This window comes from Equus przewalskii, chromosome X (genome assembly GCF_037783145.1).
Source record: "Equus przewalskii isolate Varuska chromosome X, EquPr2, whole genome shotgun sequence".
Classification (NCBI taxonomy): domain Eukaryota; kingdom Metazoa; phylum Chordata; class Mammalia; order Perissodactyla; family Equidae; genus Equus; species Equus przewalskii.
In genome coordinates, this window is record NC_091863.1 from 16,758,831 (window position 1) to 16,785,555 (window position 26,725).

The window sequence follows — 26,725 nt, forward strand, 5'->3', positions numbered from 1 at the left end:
ATTTTAAGATCATAAAAGAAATGTACCAAACTGCTTGTCATTACTATCTACGTGAACCTCTGCTGTTACGTATGTTATGCTTTCAAATATATTTGTTCAAGCATGTTTCACTCTTTTAATATATATACGCATGCACATACGCCAGATCACATCACATCATTTAAAAGTCTTGGCACTAACGAAATGTTAGATATCTAAAAGGGGATAAATATTATGTAACCCTGAAAATATAGTAAGTTAGATATAATTATTGTCAACTTTTGAAATGAATAAGCATGTTTTCCTATAAACACTATGTGATTGGAGCTTAGAATACAGTCTCTGGAGACATTCCTCAGTTCAAATCCTTGCTTTGTCACTCTGCCGCTTTCAAGTGATATTATTGATCAAGTTATTTAATACCTCTATACCTCAGTGTCTTCATTGTTAAATCCTGTGATAACACTACCTACCTTTTGAGGTTGTATGAGGATCAAATGAGGTAAATGCCAGAAAGTACTTAGTTTCCATATCTGACTCACCGTAAGTCTGTCCAATAAATGTTTTATAATTATGTAATTTATGTAGATTTGGATTTAGGCAAAGAGGGCAATTACCATACTTAAATAGTGAATTACTCCTGGCAAACCTCACTAAATAACATTTACCTGACTCCGTGACCTATCTTTGTTCAGTTCCAGCTGAGTAGACCATGTGAATTGCTGTTTTTTGTAGGTCAAAATGATGAAATATCAACAATGTTGTATATTTCAACATAATGTATTAGCCATGTTCTAGAAGCTAAAATGGAAATGTCCCTCATTTCACATTCTTATCACTCACTGTTCCTTTCCTTTTTGACTTTGGACATTTGGAAACTTAAAAGAAACCTTGTATTCCAAATAGTAATAACCTTATATATTTACTGAAGTATATATTTATAGAACTTGCCATTCAGGTCTCAGTTCAAATATTTTCCCCTCAGAGAGTCCTACCCTGACAACCCAGTCTGATCCAGATGCCCCCTCCCACCACCACTACCACCATTCATCCTCTGGTATGTTACTCTGTTTTATATTCTTCACAGCTTTATCACTATAAGTATAATATCAAATATTGTCACTGATTTATTTTCCATCTCCACCCACCAGAATGTAAGTTTCTTAAGAGCAGGGATTTTATTCCTGTACACCCAGTGCCTAAAACAGTGTATGGCCCATACTAAACCAGGCGCTATTGGATGAATGAAAGAATAAGTGAATGAATGAGTGAGTGAATGAATAAATAATAGCTAACCCCTTTTGTTACCAGTTCTTTCCATTTTATTACATAATAGTTAAAGCTAAAGTTTTTGTCTTATCCATTGTGTGACTTTAAACAGGAATCAAAATATTTTGGGTATTTTGTAAAGGGAAGGACAGGACTGCATGTGTTCAGCATACCCTCTTCATGCTGGGCACCACAAAGCTGGGTTGCTATAATGACTGGAATTACTGCTCTTTGTATTATGACTCATTTGTAGTCACCTTCTGTATTGTTGAAACCATTCTCTTCCTGCTTTACTCTCATTTCAAAGGTGAAGGCCACAAGAATATGACATGAGAGATAACCGTTCATTGTTAGAAACCAGATTTTCCAGGACCCCTAAGCAGTTGTTTTTCCTACCAAAATCTGCTGCCTCTGGAAGGAAGGCTGACTCAAGTCACTACCACTGCTTGGTTCACAGCCCCAGGTCTTGCTTGGAAGTCACCTATCACCTAGTTTCATCCTGATTCATTTGTAAAACATGTTGAAATGGCAACTTGTACTTTAGCGAATAACCAGTAGCCCTGCATCAGCCAGGAAAAATAACTTAGTGTTAATAAGTAATGAAACCAGATTTAAATGGCAAAAGAAGGGATTCTAGATGCTACAGAGTCACACAGTAGAAGATGTGAACAGATAAGAATTAAAGCTCATATAAAAGGATGACAGCCCCTCACTAGTATAGGTAAGACAAGTTATGATTTACAATTTGTTTTACCAAGAAAGATGATTAGGTTTAGCCATACTGTTACTTGATACTATTTTCACACGTCAAAAAAGCAAACCACTTTTCTTCAGATCATTCATAGTGTAATGTCAGTTTCTCAGTGGAGTACTTTCTAGCTTATTTTATGAGAACCTATCCTAAGTTCAGTCTCCTTTTACCTTGGTCACCCTTGCCAGAGAAAGCCGAAGATCTCAAATGCCTCATTTTTTTCCTTCTACGTATGAAATCTACCTCCTATAGTTACCAAATATAGGAACATGGTAAGTTAAGACATAATGGGATTGCACCATAAAACATACCTTGAAAGTTTTAAAATTTCCCTACATGTTTTTCTTTCATTGTTTAATTGAAAAGTAATAACTTGCTTATTGCCAAATAAATTTTAAACAAATATGTAAATAAAACAATGATGAAAGTCGAAAACAACCCTCTGGCCATCTTATTCTCCAGAGGTAACTTCTGTTAAAAGTTAAGGTTCTAAAATTTAATTCTTGTATGCATTTGTTTTCTTCATATATCTTTTGCCTATAACTCACTGTGAGTAGGAGGTGAAGTATGGTTTAGTTGGTTTTCAGTTAGTTTTTCCTCTGAAATTTTTTTGATGTGACCTTAGTTTAATACTACAAGCAAGAGTCTTGTGAGATAACTTACACACCACCTCAGAACCCAGCCCCAATCCCAGTTGGCCTTTTCAAAAATGGTGGAAGGAGAGATGTGAGAAGAAAGAAATGACAGTGGCTGTACATACACACTTACACCCCACACATACACCCATATTCGTGTATCAGAAGCTTCTTGCCTACCTGCCTAATGCCTTGGTGCCATATGACTTTTACCCAGCCTTCTTTATGAAGGTCTTCCAATGTCAGCTTATCCCAAATCTCTGTGATGAAAACAGCTAAGCCAGAGCTAGCTAGCTAAAAAACATAGCAAGTTTAGCCTTCAAAAGCCAGAATGCAGAATTCAAAGATGGGCTTCAGAATCAGAGTCTGGTGGTCAGAGTTTACTTGTGGCTTTTGGCTTCAAGTTATAAAACACTAAACCTTCTATTAACCATCTCTCTTACTTATTTTTTCCAGTGTTCTCACTAGTTCCATTCCTGGCCTCAGACTTTCTTATGTTTAGCCATGGGCACATCTTAGCCCTAATATTTGGTCTTAATAGCTCAATCTATTACACTCTGAAATTTTGGGTAGTCATCCGTTAAGGAAAAAGTGCCCATTACTTTATATTTTAAGTGCAAAAGCAGCAGTTCGTCAAAACATATTTTAATATTTAAACATCATACTTGAGAACCTCTGAAAAGTTCTTGTCTCAGGAATGTAATACGACAGTTTCATATATATTTGTTTCTGTTACAAACATAAAATGTGCCATGAAATCAACTTTCTGGGTTATTTCACAGAAATTCTAGAATACTTGAAAATAAAGAGTGACAGTTATTAAACTCATTGATTCATTTCAAAGCTACAAATTCTTTAACATTATTAGTCATGGATTCCCTAACATCTCAAAATCTAGATTTAGCCTACACAATGTAAACTAAACCTCCATATTGTACTTTTTGGTTTGCTGTATCGATTTATAATCCAATTAGCTCTAAGTGTGTATTTATTCACTCATTCATTCATTCATTCAACAGACATTTTTTATTTATTTACTACATGCCAGGTACTATGTTAAAAATTTATCTACCCCTTCCATAAGTCTACTTACAACAAAAATTTGTAAATTATCTTTGAGAGATAAGAACTGTCTTTTGATAACATGGAACAGAGCAAATAATTCAAAGTATGCAGCGTCTTTGTTACCTTGTGCTAATAATTTTCCCTAGTAACCAATTTATAATATAAAAATGATTTTTTGAGAGCTGGCACAAGATACTCTCTGTTCATTTCACGGTACTTATCACTTATGCAGAATTTATAAAACTGGTTAAAATCAGATGAGATCACTTTTAGAGCTATTTCTGATTTGGCTCATTCCTCTAACATTATGGTTGGGGAAAATGCATTCCGGTTACTCAACTGTACTGATTAACACAAATCAGATGTCTAAAAATCTTCATTGATTTGTGCTATAAAATTAGCATCTTCTCAGTCATCAAAGAGATGTTAATCTATGTTCAGTATAATATTATATTGTACAAAATAAACTGATGTAACATACTGACTTTAGATTAATGTTTCTTTGATGATTGAGAAGATGCTTCCTAATTTTATAATACAACTAATGTGGAATTTGATTATGAGAAAAACATTAATATTAGCGGAGTGTCAAATACAGAAAATTATGCTGTATTTTGAATGTCTGTTTTAGGGAACTTTGAACCTTAGCATTTTAAACAGTTGTTCACTTTCTTCCACATTTATAGTCTCTAGTCTTCATGATTTTGAATCTGATATTTTTATTGTGCTATTTATCTTTTGATAAGTCATCCGTAGAGTATATTGGCTTAATACCTAAGATCTATTCATTTATGATCTCCAAATTTTCTTATCCATGACTTTATTGGTTGCTTGTCTATATTTTTTCCTTAAGTTGTTTTGTTGTTGGCCTAATGTAGAGTCTCTTCTGTAACTTATGAAATGGATATTTTAAAGCATTCATTCACTTTAGGATTCTTGGTGAGAGAAAATAGCCCATAAGTTTGATATCACTAAACTCAAACTTTATACCTTTTTTCCCCTAGCATCTCTGCTGTTTTCCCCTGGTTCTTTAACAATGCCAACACACAGGGGTTTTCATGCCTTTTCTAAAAAGAACAGGGAGGAGGGACAGCTTGGAATCAGTGTGGCTTTAATACAACCCTTCTGCCAACTCTGACAGTGAGCTCCACCCTCCCCTTTGTACTTTGTTGTCGTCTTACACCCTGTGTAGTTGCTGGGCAGCCATCTCTTGATTTAGAATCCTGGGTTCTAAGTCTCATGATGATCTTTTATTAACCTAATTAGAAGGATTGTGCCTCAGCACTAGAGGTAGAAAAGATGTTTACCATTTCAAAAATAATTCTGTACAAGTGCTGAATATCCTTGTTGAATAATTAAGTGAAAAGTTAGGCTTAACTTTGAATGCTTTTTTAAGTGTGTAACACCTTGTTTTTGGTATTTGTAACTCTGAGTGGCTTCTCTCTGGTAAATACTATAGAACCCATTTAAAATGCTTTATATTAAGGTAAAGAATTCATTTAATAAGTAGTTTTTTATCTGAGTAGGCATATAACATGTGCCATGCTGTATGTAAATATGCATAATAATTAGCCACTTCACCATAAGAGTTTTCAGTATTCACCCTCCCACTTAATACAGAAATAGCTTTTATGTATTTGATAAATTATTATTGAGATTCTGCTTGAATATTTCAGGGACTCAGGGCTTACTGTCCCCAAGGTCAGGGCATTCCATGTTGGACAGCTCTAGTTAAAAAGTTTTTTCTTGTGTTGATACAAATGCTACTCATTGTGGATCTTGACACTGCAGATTATAAAAATACAGAGCAAGTGGTTGAAAAGCTGACATGTGGACAAGAGATAAGATAGTCTTTGAAGTTCCAGAGGACATAATAGGTGGGAAGGTACAGGGAGGCTGTTTAGATTGATATGAAGGAAAACATTCTGCTGATTGCACTTGCCCATGAGTGGAATAACTGGTCTTGTCATTTTAGTGGCCTCGCCATTACTCAGTGTTTAAGAAGGGGCTGAATAACCAGCTACCAGTCAGGGCTTCCCGAGCTAGCTGGACAGTTGAACCTGATGGCTTCTTCCATCTCTAAGGTTTTATGGTTCTCTTCAGCATAATGGCCTTACCTTTGCTTTCACCATAGTGCTTTGCACTTTGTACATGTCCAGAACTATACAATGGAATTGTGTTCTCAAACATAATTTGTTGTCTCATCTCTGAGCTGAGTGTACCTAGTCAGCTCAGACTATATACTTTATACCTTATACTTAACTTTATACCTATGACATGAGTTCTAGATAACTCACTATCCTGGTTACCCTCATCTGTACACATTGTTTCTTTTTAGTGTTGCCATGCCAAGTGTATTGGAACTATTACAGTGATCTAGACACCATACTTTTGTTGACATGATTAAAATTAGTTTTAACCTGCTCACTGTTGGCTCATATATAATGCTTTAATGCTACCAAGTCGTAAATAGCATCCCACACTTATTTACTTTATTTTTTGACCTGAATGCACCTATTTATATTTATCTCTCTTAAAGTTTTAACTTCGCAGGTTTCACCCAGCAGTATTCGATCCTGTTAAGAAAGTTTGGAATCTCAGTTTTATCATCTATGATATTAATCATCTCTCCTATTGTTGAATACCCCTCCAACATTCTAAGCATTCTTTCTCTGTTTTTAACTGCTTCACTGATTAAGGAAAGAACATTGTTAAAGAAAACCTTTTAAAGAAAGGAACAAGGACAGAGCTTTACAGCATTCAATCTGAAACTATATGTTAATTTCTTTCAATCATTCAAAGTCCTTATCTGGATCCACTTAATAGTAATATGATTCAGTCCATATTACGGTACTTTATTCATAAGGATATCAAGCAAAATTTCATCAGATGCAAGACACACTGCCCTTGGCTTTCCTCTTGTCTCCCAGCCTAGAGATACTGTCCAGAAAAAAAAGCCAGTTTAAAATGCTTCATTTTTATTGAATCCATGTTGGTTCTTTGGTGGAAATTACAAAATGAAACTCCTCCCAAACATAGTCTGTTCTAAAACTTTACCATGTATCTATATCGGGTTTATCATTGCTTTCTCTGTAGAACCCATGCTGAGTTTTGTTTGTTTCAATGAGAGAACTCTCTCTTGAAGCAGTAAGTCTCAAGGCATTCTGATAGTGGCCCTAAGATAATTTCCAAAAAAGTTCATTCAGTTCCTAAGATTATTCTGCTAGTTCAAAGAGACCACAAAGTGAGTCTTAGTAGTCCCTTATCTCAAGAAGTTTTTCTTTTTTAATTTCCTAGTGTGAAGACTTTTCTCCTTGCAGGAAAAGCCTAAAATATCATTGAAGCCATATGCTTCTACTTTCTTTTGTCATTTATTTTTTTGTAAAACAATTTTTTTAAAAAAGCTCTTTCTATCTTCAGTTTTTTCACAAGTCTCAGCTAAACATTTGCCTTCCTGACACTCTTCTTACAAGCAATTGGTATTTTCTGCTTGTTCATTTCTAGTAGCCTCTTCTATCTTTTATAGAAACCGTCCTTAAACTAAAGCTCTTTGTGAGGAATCTCCTTGTGACTACGTTGACTTCAGCTGCGTCTCCTTTCCCTCTCTCATCGGGAGAGTTTGTTTGTATTACTAGAATATCATTTTTTAAAACTACTGATCATTGAAAAATTTGTCTAAAGTTGTAAAATCATTTTCTTATTTTTTAGGGTCCATATCAACTATGTGTTGTCTCTCCTCCCCACTAGAAAAACAAGAACAATAAACAAAATTATAGAGTTTCTTTTTGTCCCCTTCATATCTAGAGTGCCACTTAATTCTTCCCCATTGTTCAGTGTTAGATCCCAAATAGATTTTCCTCATTTCTTTATATTTTTGAGACATGAAATTATCATGGTTTTAATGCATGCAGTAAGTACTTCCAGGTATTAATCTCATTTTTAATGCATTAAATCCTATAGTTAGTATATTGGTGACAAGCAAAAAATATTGGAGCTCAGGTTATATTGTTTTATATTTTTTCATCTTCAGAAGACTTCACAGAAACTGATCCACCAGCTTTTATTCTGCAAATAATTGGAAAACTGGAGCTATAAAAATTAGGTGATTTCATTAGGACAGTTTGCAGGATTTTTAATCCTTTGTTCTTACATGTTTCGATCAATACCAAAATGTGCCTAGATAGAGTATTAAAACCATATAGACCTTGGCTGTTTACAGAATCTAGTAAAAGTAAGGAAATATTTCTAGTAACTTGTTGTTTTAGACCGGAGTCTTATCCCTGATCAGCCATATTCTTTGGTCAACTGCATTCGGTAGTTTCTAAAAATTATCATTTCTACGCTGTAACCCAACTCACATCTCCTATAAATTATAACTCCAAATTAAAGAAACAAGTTGCATTCAAACCTCTCCATGTTAAGCCCTTTTAATAATAATGTCTTGGTAGTAAAAAACTGTACTACCAATTTCTGCTCTAAAAAGCTTATGGGGTAACATTTTAGTATTTCTGTTTATTAGATTATCTTACTATAACGTGTTTTGTCCTAGATATATGCTGCCTGTCTTTGAAAGACAAGGATATTTCTTCAAGGTGGTCTCTTTTATTATAATTTTTAGAGAATACATGGTAAGGTTTCATAATGTCTGATTTCATGAAAAGCAGTGTTGAGCTACATTGTCCATGTTCCTTGAGATTTTCACACATAGCCAGTAATATATCTCTCCCATCTGAATAATTAACATAGCTGATGGTAAAAATAAACAAACTAACTCGATTTAGCCCTTCAAAAATTACTTGCCTATAGTTCTCTGAGCATGTGTGTGTTAAACAAGGTTTATAGCATCTACTTCATTATCATGGAACCCAGACTAAATAAATAGTAAAATTATTTTGGGGATTTATAGCTTACAAAATACTGCATACTGTTGGAAGAAGAAAGACATAGATGTCCAAAAATTGGTTTCTGACCAATTATAGAGTAGAGAGTAAAAAAGAATGGAATAAACTATTCTATAATTCCAGCTAAAATTTAGCAATTCTACCTATTATTTTGAGCAGTGAGTTTATAAATGACTTTCAGGTTGTTAGAGTTTAATAAATACACCCCAACTATGATAATGAGACAGCCAAATTACATGAATGACTCACTGTTTAAGCATCAATAATATTTCCACTGGTGGCATCAAATCAGTCTTCAGTTTCTGAATGTGTAAGGAAGTCCTATGCATTACCAATAGTCAGAACTGTCATTTTAGTATATTGAGATAATTCACATCAAACTTGGAGCATTAAGCCAGTTAATAAACTATTTTCACAAAATGCAGAGAGCTATTCTCTTTCACTCTGTGTCTTAAGTTCAAAAAAAAAGAAAGAAAGAAAAAAGACTTAATGCAGTTTGTTTTACTTGACAATCAAAAGCCTGCTAAGCAGGACTTGGGTGTCATCCCAATAGTGGATCATAAAAGCAATCATAAACTGGGGCTGGTTTTTTTTGGGGGGGGGGAGGGGAGATTAGCCCTGAGCTAACTGCTGCCAATCCTCCTCTTTTTGCTGAGGAAGACTGGCCCTGAGCTAACATCTATGCCCATCTTCCTCTACTTTGTATGTGGGACTCCTACCACAGCATGGCTTGCCAAGCGGTGCCATGTCTGCACTCAGCATCCGAACCAGAGAACCCCGGGCCGCCGAAGCTGAACGTGCGAACTTAACCGCTGTGCCACTGGGCCAGCCCCCAGACTGGATGTTTTTAACAGGGCCTATAGCCCTAAATGACTAAAAACTCAAGAACATTGTATCAGTATTTGTAACTAAGTTTAGTGTAGTTAAAATGATGAGAATTGTGCCTATGAAGTTATAGTTCTTATAGCTAAAGAATAGGAGCAATCTGGAATCCTTTTCTGATATCAAAAGGAATAGGCTGCCCTTAAGTTTTCTGTCATGGCTTGTTCCATTGGTTTCCAAGTTAAGTAGAATTATGATGTATTAATTTTCCTACCTAACCAGACTTTTATTCTAGTTATTGCTTAACTTCTAAAATCAGAGCTTGTCCTAGATTGCAGCTATCTGACATGCTTGTATATTACCCTCAATAGGTCGTAATTCAGGTGGTTATTGCCCAATTAAATCACAGGAAAGTGTGAGTGATATAAGCCATTAGGTTTGAGAAAGGTAGAAAACTAATTCCTATGTTATAATTGTCTCTAATGAGATGACTGAATCTTTAGAAAAGCCACTTTATTGATCCAGTGATATTATAAGAAGTATTTTTAGTGATTGGAGAATTTTTATTTAGAATTGAAACGAGCTCAACTTGGTTTTCAAAAATGATTATTAAAATAAAAACATGTTATATTTTAAAAGTTAGAAAGGAATGAACAAATGGGTATATCATTCAAATCTTTGGGTAAATTTTGGCTATTCTTTTTCTGTTAAATTTTCAATATTTTTATGGAAATACAGGGATGAATAAATATGTAATATGGCATTTTAAAGTGTTAAAACAGTAACTTGTGGTTATGTCATAATGGTATCTATTTTGCCTGATCCATGTGGTACAGAAACCTAGCCATTCAAAATCTTCCTGAAGGACTAAGTTCTGGACATAGCAGTAAACCCATATCAAGCAATTTGTCTGCAATCCCTTCTAACATCTCCCCAAGGTAGCAGGGTAGTTCCTTCTAATCAGATTCTGTCACAGAGGACCTTTAGAGAGTGTATGTATAGGCTATATTTATAATTAAAAACTCATCCTGAGTCTTAGTAAGATTTTGACTCCCCTTGTCCTAATATGAATGACAACTTGACAATCTAAGTCGTCCAAAGAAAGCACCCTTTAGCAGTGGTCAGCCTATCAATTCATATAAGGTCTAGATCATTCTTCCTTGACATAGCAGTGCCATAAATAGCATTTTTTGACCTCCGTGACCTGTCTTCCTAAGGTTCCCCCCTCTGCCACAAGTTCACATCAAAGACTTGAAGTAGATCTTCTTGCTAAAATTTAAAATCTAGTGAGGTAAAGCATTTTGGTGGTCTACTGGTTAAGATTAGGCATTCTCACCACCATGGCCCAGGTTTGTTTCCCGGGAAGGAAACCACACCACCCATCTATTGGTTGTCATACTGTGGTGGCTGCATGTTGCTGTGATGCTGAAAGCTGTGCCACCAGTATTTCAGAAACCAGCAGATCACCCATGGTGAGCAGGTTTCAGTGGAGCTTCCAGACTAAAACAGACTACGAAGAAGGACCTGGCCACCTATTTCCAAAAAAATTGGCCATGAAAACCTACGAAGAGCAGCAGAGCATTGTCTGATATAGCATGAGAAGGCAAGAGGATGGTGCAGAAAGACTGGGCAGGGTTCCACTCTGCTGGACACAGGGTTCTAGGAGTCGAAATCAACTCGACAGCACTAAAAACAACAAAGCATTTTACCCAGTTGTTTAATAGAATTACAGTGTGCAGTTTGCACCTCATATACTTAGACATTAAATTAAAATATATTTTAGTGATTTAATTCGATTCCAGTAATATTTATGAAGCAGCCACAATGTCCTGAGTACCTACTCTTCTAAGTGCTAGAAAAACAAAGATTGAAAGAAAATCACAGAATCAGTGTTGTCGTCTAATGGGAGAGAAATACATCCAAATATAACAGTGCAGCGTATTAAGTGTTTTAGAAGGTGAACATGTTAAGTTCAACAAAAGCACTTAAGATGTCTTAATTATTTCTACCTTGTGAAATCAGACAAGGCCTTACAGAGGATATGACGTTTAAGCTGAATGAGTAAGATTTCAGCAGGAGGAAAAGAAAAGGAGGTTACATTCTGTGATAAAAAAAAAGAATACCATCAGAAAGGGCAGAAATGAAGGAAAAGAATAAGTTAGAGAAATATGGCATATAGTATAGATTAGTAGAGATGAGACCAAAAAATTATGCTAGAACGAAATTGTGACGGTCTTGCCCAGAAATTTGGATTATATCCCAAAAAACATGATGGAGAGCCCTTGGAGATTGCAGTAGGAAGATGACATGCTCAGATGTAAGTTTCAGAAAGGTCACTGATGGCAGTGTAGAAGATGCGTTGGTATAAAAGAATACAAGTGATAGAGAAACCAGTTAAAAAACTATTTCAGCAGTCCAGATCAGAGATATTATATCCCCTCTGCAAATGTGGAGGCAATAAGTGATATGCTCAAAGGAAGATCCACAGGTAGAGAAGTAGGGCTTGAAGAGTCTAATGGAAGCTTGGAGCACCCCCAATGGGGAATTGGAAATTGAGCTAACCAAGCACTAATAAAAGCTCTGCCAAGTAGTCCTAAATGACCGAAAGTGAGAAAACACAAATTTAGAATGGTGCCAATCAACATAGATACTCAGTTTTCTCTAGCAATGCTGAGTGGCCAGGCAGGAGTAAGAAAGCAGATGGCTGAATACTGGACAGTGTATAGGTAGTGCGTATCCAAGAGGGTTGAGGGAGTTGAGAGTCTAGTCAGAGTGGTCCCGATTGGATAAGCAAGTGAATTCAGGAGGAGATTGTGTGTTCTTGATGAGATCAAAGAAGACACATAGTGGAAGAGAGAAGGAGAGGAAGGTGTAATCCAGGAGAGCTGTAATACTTCAGAAGTGACGTGGTTCACCATGCTGACAAGCTCAACTGTGTGATGTTTTTGGATTTGACAGCTAGAATCCAACACAGAGGGTACTTATTTCAAAACAACTCTTCGATATCCCTTTTTTATGGTTACATCTTGAGGGAAAAGAAAAAACTTTGGAACACTTTGCCACATTATTATGTAAAGTAAGCTATCTAATGGCAAGAGAGAAACACTCATTGATGTGGGAAATAAATCCTATTGATATTAATATGATTTATTATGTATTTCAATTGTTTAGTGAAATATATTAAGTGAATATAACATGAATTATAAGAAAGTGAAAATTGAAGATGTTTTGACTTGCTACCTCCATTCTAAAGTAAACCTCAACTCATTTTAGTCAGGTTTACAGCATCATTGACTGGTCAATCTTTGAATAAAATAATTTTTTAAATATGATCTCAAGGACATTCTGAATGGAATGATTGAATTATATGTATTTGTCCTTTTACTTTTATTGTCTCAGGAAAACTCTTTATCTTTCCTATGGACTCTACCTGTCTGTTGAGTGAAAGACATTTTAGTGATTTATCTTTTCTATAAAGATATGCTGCATAGTCTGGACTTGAAATGCGATCCGCAAAGCCAGGCATGCCCATAAATCTGAATCTCTTATTCTTTTTTTATGTAGAAAGAGAAGATATTTTCCACATGGAAAAAATACTAAAATAGGATTGGCTTCTCTAAGGTAAAACCAACACATCTATAGTATGATGTACTTTGTTTAAATCTTGTAGGTTTATTGAACCCACAAATAATAGTTAACACTTTTTAATGAGTGCTAACTATTCTAAGGCACTATTCTAAGGCCCTTGCATAATATAACTCACTTAGTCCTCACAACAACCCTAAGAGGTAAATACATACTACTATTATCCTCATCGTCTAGATAAGGAAACTGAATTTAAGTAACATGAGCCAGGACTCCCCACTAGTTAATAGCAGATCTGAGATTCAGACAAAGACATCCTGACAGCACAGCAGAGTGAATGCTCTCAAGCACTGACTGTCCCTCGGGTCTATCATTTTAATTCAGGTTAAAATTTTGCAAAATGTTTCCCTTTTTTGTATATATATTAGACCTAAAGAAACTAAAATTTTTAGGTTTTATTATAGCAGGTTAAGATCACCATTAATATGCTCCATCAAATAAAGCAAAAACCTACACACTAATTTACATTTTATTGCCAAAAATTATAATTAGTGTACCTTCCAATTATAACCAATTGGTGTACCATGATATGTATAAACAGTGAACTAATTCCACCACTTGAGTCAAAACTCTTAGTATTTTAAACTTTGACATGATTACTTTTATAGCTAATTTGTGCCAAGTTAATATTGTGATATTAAACAAAAAACACTTCCCAAGGATTAAGTCTTGAGACCAATTTGAAAAGTATTTTGTGTGATGGCCAAACAAAATTATTACTTCAGTTTTTCCTTCTAAGTTCTTCTTGATCCATCTTCTTAGAAACAATCCATATCTTTCTGCCCTTTTTTTTCCTTGGTATCAGGTAAAAGATTTTTTAATTATTTTTTAATCTTTTGGGAGGGTTGGAGGGGTATAAAAGCAATAGATTTAAGAGTAAAATTGGGAGGTGCTACTGATCTTCCCAGTTCCTACTCAGATGCCAAATCTGATGTATTGTGTGTTAGTCTTTCTTCTCGTTGAAAAACATTGCTTCCTAGCACCTCTTACAAATCTGAAAAGTCAATTTGTGTGCCCTGAAAGGAACTAGTAAAGAATGCAACATTCACACTTTCATCTGCTTCCAACTTCTAATTTCTCATTTGTAGTATGCAGTATGTGGTATAAAATGAAAATTCATTACCAAAATGAACTCCAGTGAAATTGTTACATTTTCTGCATCTTCTTTCAAAATATTACATGTAAAAGCACTTTATAAGTAGAAAGCAAAACACAAATGTTAGCATCATAATCCTTGTTATTACTAAGCTAAGAGGCTAGATTGATTTGCCTTGAGAACATATACACTAAATTGAAGAAGAGTGAAAGTTGTTCTGGGCTATTTCTTAGAACTTTTTTAAAAAAGGAATACTAATTAGATTATATGATATTTTGTAAAAACAACAATGCCTCTATTAAACTCCTAGATCCTATTTAAGAAAACCAAATTCAAAACTAGTGAATAAATTATTACTTTTAACCCATATGTTCTGGCCTTTGATTTGACATTTTGGTAGTAATTGATGTGGGTATCTGTAACCCAACTTTCTTAGCAGATTGCCATGGTAGCTCCTGAGGTAAGGTACCAGTTCACTGGAGCTTCAGGCTTTGTCGATGCTAAATGCAGAAGCTACATTTGATTTCAGCTTGTCTGTTTCTATGGGGAGCAATGTACCACAGATCTTTCCACTTCCCAGGCTTACTTTTTCATCACCATGGAGACCAGATCTGCCCACACAACTAAGATCTGAAACCATTCCTAGTATGGCTAAAACTAAAGCCTTGGGAACCAAGGCCTTCTATAATTAAAGTGTATTGTTTTGTTAAAGAAGAGTTCTTGCTTCTGCTTTTGAAGTATTTATTGATTTTCCACAAAGAGAAAACAGGCTTCCTAGTGCTGTGAGGAAGGTTTACAATAAGGAGAAAGAAAATGTCATCATGACATTTTCCTTGGTCAGGTTCTGGTTTTATGTGTATTTATGGTGTGTATTCTATATAGTCAATTACTATGGAGTAATGTTTTATTTCAAATTAGGTATCAGTTTTCCTAAATAGTAGTAAACACATATACGGTACACTTCATGGTGGTCTTAAAATGCTGCTTTTAATTTTAGTTTGGGATTTTCTAAAGTTGTTTCTAAGTCCTAAATTGGTGTCTTTTAGATTAGTTCTGCACTTGCTAACAATAAAGTCAGTATGAGAAAAGTTATTCTAGAACCTTGATCATAACTATACATGGCCTTAAGAAAGGATTGGTGTAATTTATCACTATAAATCTAGCTACAGCACATCCGGGTAGAGTTGATGAATTATCTGTGGAAGATCATACACACTAGTGCAACTGTATTCTAATGTGTTCTCTTTTTTCTTTTATTGTGGTAGTAATGTGTTTATTTACACACACACACACACACACACACACACACATACATACATATATACATACATACATACATATACCCGTATCACAAAAAGGGCCAAAAGTTCTAGAGTTCTTTGATGATCACATTTGTTATGGAGATGCTATTTACACCATAGCTGCTGTCATTGTTGTCCCATCCCATGTCCGTCCTGTCCTGTCATGTCATCCCCGTCCCACCTCACACCTCTGCCGCCAAATGGCACCAGTCAAGAGATGGTAAGGAAGTCTTAAGTGGAACTTGAGAATCCAAAATTCACCTCTTGATTTGCACATCCTTACAAATTCACAACTCTAGTTTGATGGGTTTTTTTCACCCTACAGAAGGCAGCATGGTCCTTGTTTAATATAAAATCACTGAATAGGAATTCCAAAAAAGCCTGACTTCAATGAAATATGGAATTGTCCTTAATTTTTATTTATTTATTTATTTATTTATTTATTTATTTATTTATTTATTTATTTATTTTTGAGGAAGAATTGCCCTGAGCTAACATCTGCTGCCAATCCTCCTCTTTTTGCTGAGGAAGACTGGCCCTGAGCTAACATCCATGCCCATCTTCCTCTACTTTATATGTGGGACACCTACCACAGCATGGCTTCTCAAGCGGTGCCGTGTCCACACCCAGGATCCGAACCGGTGAGCCCCGGGCTGCGGAGAAGCAGAACATGCGAACTTAACTGCTGCACCACCGGGCTGGCCCCTGTCCTTAATTTTTAAAAGATATTATGAATAAGCCAGCACCATAAAGGTGCTGTAAATTAATTAATTTACAAATGGAAAACAAATTTATTAGTATAATTGGATTTTTTATTTTGTTCACTAGCAGAAAGTTAGCAATTCATTGCTATATTTGAATGCAAATTAACTTGTATGATACAGAGAACCTTCTGACATTTCAAACACTTGAATTTTGCAAAAGGAGCTCTCCCCCTAACAAAGTCCCAGTATGATTCTAGTTTTCTGTGATTATGCTGGTGAGCGTGAAATTCAACATGTGATGCTAAATGTTCAACATAGATATAGCTGGAAAGCTTTTGCAGGAGCTGCAAAGTCATTTGTATTTTCCCATAAGAACATTGAGAGTCAGCTTATCTCTAACTACTTTCTTCAAAATGGCAGTGCTATACAATTTTGTCAGGAGGGAAATAAATGAAACTCATAATAGGGCATTTTAAAAAAGAACATATTCTTCATATGTTCTCAGATTCTATAGTTTTCCATCCTAAATGCCAGATGAGTTTGCTGGTCTAAAACGTTAATAGCCAATAATTTCTATGACAACTAAGATTGAGTATGAATACTCATTCTATCTTCTGAGTTTTTAGCTAAGATGGATGTTTGTGCTGATTTGTTTACATCCATGCTCTGTTTCTAACAAACATGATTTTAAAGTGATTTTCTTACCAAAATAATTTTTTTCTTATTATATACACAATACATTTTGAATACCTAAAAATATAAAAATTTGAATATCAGAATATGCAGATGACTTTAACACTGGGGATTTATGAGAATAGTCTATGATGTAATTATTGTAGATTGAAAAATAGAGAATATGAAACGTTGATTAAGGTGAGAAATTAGATTTATAACAGTTTTGAGGTAAAGAAAAATATGAATTCTGATAAGTAACTGTCAAGATAGAATTTTAGGTTCTTACAATTATCTCTTGAATTTTCTTTTTACCTTTCTTGGCACTTTCTTTGCTGGGAAAGGTATTTTTGGTTGTCCTTTTGCTAAGAAATTCAGTCGGCATTGCTCCCTAAAGCAGCTCTTCCTTGCCAAAGTTGCTAATGAGCAAATGATCCCAAATGTCAGGCTGGTATGCCAAGGAGGTTAGTAATAAGGCATTAACATTTAGAAGTTACTGAAGGGGGAAAATCAATATTGCAATTTTTTGTGATATTGTAAGCTCAGTCAGAAAAAGTAAGCAGAAGTCCATTTGAAGCTTCTACATTCATAAACAGTGTTCCAGCCTGAGAGGAAGTGTCTTTAAACTTTTAGCCTAAGAATCACTCCTTTTTTTGCTCTACTCACAACCCACACACGTGCACCCACACACCTGTTGTACTCTTGTTGAAAAGAATTTAGTGTTTTACTCACTTTTGCAGATCAGTATCGCTTTTTCCCTTCATTTGGCCTGGAGGGATATCATGATACTGGAGCTGATACTGAATGCTATTCTTACAAGAAAAAAAAGAAAAGAATTCCACCAAAGTCAAGTTGGCAGTACTTTCAGGATAGTATATGAATTTAGTATGAAAATAAGAATAGGGTGGACTCTATAGAGCAAAAATTCACAAAAATCTAGGTTACTGTTAATTTGAAAAAAATATATATATATGTCTTCACTTACTTTAGATCAAATTTTCAGGAATTAGGAAGCTGTGCCGTTGATCATCTACTTACTAAAAAAGCTGGTCAGTAAAAACACAATTTGCATAACATCAAAATTTACTGACCACAATCAAGTTAGTTGATCAGTAGCTTGACAGAGGACATAAGGGCAAAGTCCTCTGTTTACTATAAGCAGGTTCTCATGGAGTGAACATGCTAGGCGTATCTTTTTTTTTTTAACTTTTTATTAAGATTATGATAGTTTACAACCTTGTGAAAGTTCAGTTGTACGTTATTGTTAGTCATGCTGTAGATGTACCACTTCACCCTTTGTGCCCTCCCCCCACCCCCCCTTTCCCCTGGTAACCACCGATCAGTTCTCTTTGTCTCTATGTTTAACTTCCACCTATGAATGGAGTCATGCCGAGTTCGTCTTTCTCTATCTGGCTTATTTCACTTAACATAATACCCTCAAGGTCCATCCATGTTGTTGTGAATGGGACGATTTTATCCTTTTTTATGGCTGAGTAGTATTCCATTGTATGTATGTACCATATCTTCTTTATCCAATCATCAGTTGATGGGCACTTAGGTTGGTTCCACGTCTTGGCTATTGTAAATAATGCTGCAATGAACATAGGGGTGCATGGGACTTTTGGAATTGCTGACTTCAAGTTCTTTGGATAGATACCCTGTAGTGGGATGGCTGGGTCATAAGGTATTTCTATTTTTAATTTTTGAGAAATCTCCATACTGTTTTCCATAGTGGCTGCACTGGTTTGCATTCCCACCATCAGTGTATGAGGGTTCCTTTTTCTCCACAACCTCTCCAACATTTGTCACTTTTTGTTTTGGTTATTTTTGCCATTCTCACAGGTGTAAGGTGATACCTTAGTGTCGTTTTGATTTGCATTTCCCTGATCATCAGTGATGATGAGCATCTTTTCATGTGTCTATTGGCCATCTGTATATCTTCTTTGGAGAAATGTCTGTTCATGTCCCCTGATGCTAGGCGTATCTTTACAACCCCAACTGCCTAGGTACAGATACCCTTAACTGTTATTCCACCAGAATGTCCAATTTGGAGAATTCAAGCCAAGTGCAATGGGCAAATTTAAATAGGTTGGGTCATAGAAGTATAATCAGTGTTCTGAAGACATTTTTACCACCCAGTCACATAAGTGGATCAAGGTTCAGATGAGATTGGAACTGCTTTTCAGAGTGCTTATCAGGTAGGAGACAATGTTCTAGTAAGGTTGGAAGGACCAAAGAAGAACCCTTTGAGAGAAATAGGCAAGAAAATAATTGAGACGTAGTTGGTCCCAAGTTGCCTTTTCATTTTGACAGACCAGACACAGTCACAGATGAAGTGTGTCACATGTAATTTACCTGTTCACTCCATTGGCAGTTCTATCTCTGAGTTACTTCACACCAATTATCATCCAGACTGAACATGATCTGTTTAATTACATCCTTTTAATATAACCATATGAGGTCGTGGTAGAGGTTGGAAATTCTCATAAATTAAAAATATGCATTGTTCATCTCTGAAGTATTGAGTTGGCAAAAAAAAAAGTGTATTTGCTATAGTGGGTTCATGTCTCAGACTTCAGCTATGTTACCTCTGTAGCTATTTCATCTGGAAATGAGAGTTTTAAAGAGATTAAACTAACAAAAGACAAATTAACAGGAGAAAAGGCATATAAATTTTAGTCTGTTCATTTAATTTTTATGTGCACAGAGGCCTTCATAGAAAAGAAGTGAAGACCCAAAGAAGCAATTAGAGCTGTGGGCTTATATACCATTTTAACAAAGGATGATAAATTGTGGAGAAGTGACAAGACAGAGGAAAAGGGATTTGGGCTTTTAGGGTGGTAAATTGTAGAAATGTAAATATATGGGGGAAACTAGTGGAAGATAAGGGTTATTTTAGTAAGGTTTGTTTGTGCAGACCCATCTCAATGCCAGCTTTATGTCTCCAGTGATAAGGGTTGTTCTCCTAATGTGGGATTGGAGAGGGGGAACACCTTCACAAAGGGAAATTTGTCTTGCTTTTAGGCAGATAGGAGGATGGCAAAGAGATCTTTCTACATCAAGTATTTTTATTTTCTATTCCAAATATATTAATTAAAATTAATATATCCATATAATATATATTATTAGTGTAATTACATATAGTATAATTACAATAATATACATTATTAGGATAATTGTATAATTACATTATAGTCATATAATTGAATCTGTATATGTGTATATACAGTCATGCACCACATAACAACGTTTGGGTCGATGACGGACCACATAGATGACGATGATCTCATAAGATTAGTACCATATAGCCTAGATGTGTGTAGTAGGCTATAGCATTTAGGTTTGTGTAAGTACACTCTATGATGTTTGCACAATGACAAAATCACCTAACAACACATTTCTCAGAATGTATCCCCATCGTTAAGTGACATATGACTGTATATATTTGTACTTAAAAAAGTAGAGCTTCATTTTATTGATAATTTTTAACTATAAAATTTTAAGACAGAAGTGGGGAAGGAGTTGTACAGCTATACTGTGAACCCTTTGAGGTCAGACTATCATCTTTGGATATTTATGTGTAATATTGTATATACCCATAGGCACGTTAGCACCATAGTAAATCCTTATTGAACAATGTGTATCTAGACTATTTTAAAATCTGAATGGTGACACTTGGGATGACAATATAATGTGGCAAAGTTCCATAGTACATATTTCTGAAATATCTATATACATTTCATTGAAAATAAACTGATAGTAAATTGAATGAACATATTAAGTTTTCTGTGACTATTAAATATTTAAAAGACCTTTTCAATTGTTGCTGATATATAAGCTTACTTTAAAGGGTACCTTAGGTCTGCCTTTATTTCAGATAATGGTTTTTAATGCAGATAGAAAAAGCCAGAGTGTGGTATACTCATAATAACTAATTAAGTCCTAAATGCACTCTAAGATCATAATATAGCAGAAGGTACATTAAATGAGATACTATTTTCATAAGGAAATGCTCTGTCTCCTGTGAATTATACACAGAGGGTGGAATTGTGGTTTGGCAATTTAGAAGAACATTCTAATTATCTGGAAACAGTATTTCCTTTTCTGTTTTGCCTGTGGCTAGGTTCATCACATATTTTATTTTACCTGTAATTGCTAAAGATCTCCGTAAGTGCTCTAAGTATAAGCACAAACTATATTACTTTTTACTATTGATGACTTTATTTTTTAAAAGAAAGCTTTATCATGAAAATTTTACTCTTCATTCATAAAATAAAAATAAAGACATTCCAGTTCCTTCTTCCTATGGTATTGAATAAAAAATAAGCAAACAAACATTTTTAAAAATCTGATATCTTTTCTATTTGAACTCAACCTTTATGAGAAAATAGGCCCTCAAAACTTGGACAGATAACTACTCAAGTCACAATTAACAAGTCTCTCTCTTGGTCCCAACATTCTGAAGCAAGGTACCAGCCCACTCTTTCCAATACTTACATGAAGAAAAGTAATTATCACTGACTGTCTAGTTTGTGGTGTTAGATATTCCTGTTTTTCAGAAAGAAAAACTTAAATCTGAACACATACATTTCAAAGAAGGGGAGGCTCCAGATATTTCTGTTAAACAAATAAGCTTTTTTAAAAAGCACAAAATAAGGCCACCCTGATGGCCTAGAGGTTAAAATTCAACATGCTCTGCTTCGGCAGCCCAGGTTCAGTTCCCAGCGCAGAACCACACCACTTGTCTGTCAGGGGCCATGTTGTGGCAGCAGCTCACATTTAAAAAAAAAAAAAAGGAAGATTGACAGCAGATGTTAGCTCAGGATGAATCTTCCTCAGCAAAAAATAAAATAAAAAGCACAAAACAATTCTACTCTCCCAGGAGCTTCACAAGTGTTAGTATTGATACGCTTGGATGTCTGCCATTGATGACCTTTGTTATCTGCAGGCAGCTTAAGACCAGTAGTCCCCGGCTTTGCCCTTAAATTTGCCCTCAGGCCCACTGATAATGGAAGTGAATAAATGAAACCAAATTTTCTCTTAGAACTCAGAAGTAGGAATCTTTGAACGTGCTGTTCTGGGTTAAGCACTTCTTATTTCCATTTTGACATATTTTTTGTCTTTCATTCATTAAGGAAAATATTTCTTTCACCTATTTTGTGTTCAGACTTAATCATTCTCTTGTAAATGTGTATGCCTCCATCCTGACCCTGTATTCTGATCCTCAGGCATTTGATTGAAGGATCATCAGCCCTCCCTAGCAGGTACACTGTTAGAAGACTGATTACATTTCCAAAACTTACGTTTCTAGAATTTATATTTCTGCTTATTATTTGAGTGGTCCTTGGTGTGGGGAGATTTTTAAATTCATAAAACAAAAAGAGAAAGAAACATCTTCCTCAACATAAAGATTCAATCTGTGAAGAGCTTGCACGGAAAGTGGATCCATACTGGAATAAGTCATCCTCTACATGACTCAACATGGCATTACATCTGGGTCCACCATTCAGATCTCGAGGGGTTTTGTAACAGGGACGCGGGATCTGTTTCTTATTATCCAGCTGGGCTGGTGGCCTCATAATTGGAAGCTTTAGTGATGAGTGGAATTTCAATAAATATTTATTAAGTAATATGCCAAACAGAAACATTACTGATTTTCCTGGGATAGCATAGACACGTTGCCGTTATTTCAAAATGTAATTGGTTAAAAGCTTGGTAAATAGTGATGTTTATTTTTATAGCAGGAAGTAGGGAATGTTTTTATAGTTTTAGGATATTGGCCAAAAGAAAACAAAACAATCAAGAGCCATATAATTTGTTTTGTTGTTGTTGTTGCTTTTTAAGGAACATGCAGTTTCCACTTGTCCCTATAAAAACAGGAATAAAATTAGTCCTATAATAAATAATTTTAACTGGTTTGAATATTTTTAATTATTTGAATGGGGATAAATGAATTTGTCAGCTACAAAGGAGAAGGGTAGAAATAGGAAGAGAGAGAAAGCCCAGTGAAAACACAAAGGGAGAGAAAAGGCGAGAGTGTTGAGGGCCAGAAAAAGATTTGCAAAAAGTTAAAGACACATAAGATCGACAGAAGTCAAAGATAGGCTTTCATGGAACGGTATCATTCTGAAGCAGGTTTGTTTTTGTGTTTTAGAGATTTCGTGTAGATTAGCCATGTACTCTTCTGTTGTATCTGACCCTCCTGGCCCACCAGTGCTGCTCATACTTGAGATTCTGAATGTGCACACCAAGAGGTACAGTTGGGTCAATGGGCTTGAGTCTAGAAGTATCTTTATAGTTGTTCTGTTTGCCTCAAAAATAAGTAGGAACTATTTAACACTACATCCAAGTATAGCTTTAAAGAATTTATTCAAGCAGTTTACCAAGGCCTCTTTCATTTTGCTGTGTTTTCAGTAGACCAAGATATTTCAACCAGATTCCTTGGCAAAAGCCTTGAAATAACATGTTTGAGCTATTGCATACAACGTTATACTGGTGATGAGACTAGACTGAAAATAAAACGCTATGTGACGTGCCCAACTATAAGGTTCTGACTTACAGACTCTTTGTATATGCAGTACAAAAATTGGCATCACTCCAACCAGCCCTACCCACAGTGTAGCCCACCCCAGTGTACTGGCCTAAAGCAGGAGGTCTCAAACTGCAGTGGGCACAAGAATGATCTGGGTTGCTGGCTTAAAATGCAGATTCCTGAGTTTCATATCCAGAAATTCTGATTCAACAGATTAGGGGTAGGGCCCAGTAATCTGTTTAACAAGCAGACCTCCACCCCTGAGATTTGGTAGCCAGTGGTCCTGACCACTACTAGTTGAAGAGACACCTTGCCTTGGGGAGGTATCTCCTCTTATGCTAATAGATACAGACTGGGACCTAGCTGTAGCCATTTTGAAATAGCCGTCCTCCCCCACCATCCTGCACTCTGACAAGGCGTTCACCTGAGGAGGTGTTTTGAGTATCTTGGAGTATAATTCAGCAACCCAACGGAAACAATGTCGTAAATGTAACTAAACCTGACTTGATTACCCGTCATCAAGTCTGACTCTTGATCTGGCTCTAGTTCAGGTTTAGTGTGGGTTAAGTGCAATAGAAATTAAACCACTCATGTAACGTTGTTTCTGAGGAGAAAGGAGGGATGTGTTCAAAACAATTTACACAATGTTTGAATTGCATAGATAATTTAGGAAAAGTTTAAACTTAGAAATGACCTTGTGCCCAAGGTTAGATTGCTTCTGGTTTTGCTATCTGAAATTTCATGACCTTATGAAACAAAGTGATAGAAGCCAGAGCTAGCATTCCAGTATTATAATTTTCTAAAAACTGAGGTGTTGTCTTTTGTTTCATTTGACCTACATATGAAGATTACTTAGTTCCCAGCCCCTTTTCTGCAAAAGAAGGGTATGATATGATGAACAAAAATTAATTCTGCTCATTTCTGAACCATGCTGCATCCTGTTTTCTAGGTACTGTGTTATGGGTGACACATGCCCTTCCTATTTTCCGAGGGAGGTAGTAATGAACAACATGCTTTCTCTGTTCCCTTTCCCACTCTGTTCCCTCCTCTTGATATAACTCAAAAGGTACTACAGGATGTTGCTGATTTGTGCCTGGTGACAATATTTGGATTCCTCAAAGTCCAAAATGAAATGAACTAAAAGAGACTACAGTTTTATTCTATCCTAATTGTTCTTAGTTTCCTAGGTCATTCAGAAACTTTAGTCTCTTCTAGTTTCTTAACTCCTTGGCATCTGCCTTATGCTCAGATATAAAGTCACTCTTTCATCACGTTTACCCTGTTAGAGCTTTTCGTCTCTCTTCCCTTTGTATTGGTCAGCCTTCGGCCTCCTCATTGGAGCCACACTAGCTGGACTCTTTAGCTCACCAATTAGCACATGGTAGCATATATATCAGGGTTGTTAGCTAGAAGGTAGACCATGGATGAATTTGAGGAAAGATCTTGTATAGAAATATAGTTTAAGTTTCTTGAAAGATTGATCATTTTACATGTATATGGAGGATACATTTAACAAACTTTTCTGATTAAAATTATAGGTGTGCATATATAAATATAGAGGTGGGAAAAGATGTATTTGCGCTGTGTATTATTTTGTATACATAAGATTGGCGTTTTCAAATAACCAAGCTTAAAACAAAAAGTGTCCCATTTATGGCCAAGTAGACTTGCATGCCAACAGAAAGACATTATGGTATTAAAACCATATGCAATTCTAGCCATATTTTTCTCTTTCCTCTTCATGGGTATTGCATGATGGTATTTCTAATACAAATACTAATATGCTTTGGAAGTAATGGCACTCGCAGGTCTTTCATCATATTGTATCACTGCTTTATCATATTAGGCTAATACACTGCGAGAGTTGGTAGAACCTCTCCATGCCAAATCGGATCCACTTCTGTTGGCACTCAACCCATTGGACTCACAGATTGATAAGCTAATGTTTAGAGAATTTAGATCGGAGAGAGTCGGCACGGCGCAGACTCAGCATCAACCTCTTGCAAGCAACTAAAATGGCCTCGTCCTTGCTGTTTATAACAGAAAACAGACTTAAAAAGCTTAGACCATCAAGTGTTTTGGATTGGGGGCCTCCCTAAAGGGATATTAAGAGGGGCAGGCCACTCATAAGAAGAATGCGAGCTTTCTACACTGGGACTAGCATAAGATCAAAGCCAATCAAGATGGAGCACAGTGACAGAAAACTGCCGGTTCTGTGGGAGAACAGAAGGGGAAGGGTATTGACTGGGGAAGGGCTCTGTGTGGTGACACCTCAGTTGTGTTCTCCTGACACCAGGAAAGGAGAGGGATCAGCTCCAATAACTAGAAAACCCTGGCTGTTTAATGGACTCTTCGGTGGCCTCTTTAAGGCAAAGCAGAGGAAGCAAATTCTGTGTATTGTGTATTTTGCATTTTTAAAATTTGACGTGCTGTATTGTACTAAATTAAGTGTAATCTATTAAGGCAAGGTATACACAACTTGCTCTGAAACTTACTATGTTTATTCCATTATAAAGTGTATTCAGGTGCAACACAGAGACTGCTTTCGGTGACACTAATGAAGAAAATTCCTCATGCCAGGCTTTATTAGATTCCTCAGCTAAAATCCTAACTTTCTCCTTATTTCTTGGCAATTGTATACAAATGGTGTTGTCTCATAGGACAGGCATGAGCTATTCTTTTCTGTAAAAGTTTCCTAATCTATAGGCTGTGGTTTTCACTTTTGAAAAGGTGTTTTGTCTGGATGTCTTTCAAACTAGCTTCAGATATTATTTAATACTATGTAACTGGGTCCCCTATGGCTCAATATTGCTTATTTTTCTTCTGTAGTGGATGTGAAATTTCCTTTATTTAGTTGGATAAGATACTCTGTAATAATTTCAATGCTAATTAATGGATATTTCATACTGTGCAATGAACAAATAATTTAACATTGTATTTGGAAATGTTTTTTTCTTCCTGTCGCCGCAGTGTGTGGTATTGCATAATGTGAATACCTGTAAAAATATAAATTAAAAATAAAAATATGACCAATTGGTATTAGATCTTTTTAGATAGCTAAATAATTTGCTAAGTATGCTTGATAGTAAATATCTTTCTAAAGAGAAGTAATCTATGCTTCTTTCTTACAAATGGAATTTGTGTTGTGAATAAAATCACATTGATCTGCCTTACAATTGCCTCTGTGCTCTAACCATTTTAATGTGTTTTTTTAAGTATATATAAAAATGATGGTTCTGGTATGTAGAAGTCCATCAAAAAGCATTTTGTTGGCATTTAATATTAGTGGGCTTGTCTTGGGTCATTCTCCCTGTTTAAGTCATAGTAAAATTTTATGATATGAAAAATTTTAG

At 35.6% G+C, this 26,725-nt stretch overlaps 1 protein-coding gene and 1 long non-coding RNA gene across 11 annotated transcripts in view; one reads left to right on the forward strand and one right to left on the reverse strand.

Moving 5' to 3' along the window:
* Nucleotides 1–26,725, forward strand: part of CNKSR2 (connector enhancer of kinase suppressor of Ras 2) — a 257,543-nt gene that overhangs the window by 220,057 nt on the left and 10,761 nt on the right. For 4 of the 10 annotated variants that reach the window (XM_070603417.1, XM_070603413.1, XM_070603415.1 and 1 more), the window contains one exon: nucleotides 25,219–26,545. The exons of 4 other annotated variants lie outside the window; for them this stretch is intronic. In XM_070603417.1, the coding sequence (XP_070459518.1) occupies nucleotides 25,219–25,223 (5 nt within the window). In that variant the 3' untranslated portion in view covers nucleotides 25,224–26,545. Of the gene's footprint in view, nucleotides 1–964; nucleotides 1,037–25,218; nucleotides 26,546–26,725 lie in introns of those variants that run through there. 2 more of the 10 variants (XM_070603414.1, XM_070603412.1) reach the window with 1 other exon arrangement.
* The window catches only part of LOC139080893 (uncharacterized), a 45,268-nt gene that overhangs the window by 17,447 nt on the left and 1,096 nt on the right, over nucleotides 1–26,725 (reverse strand). The window lies entirely within an intron of this gene.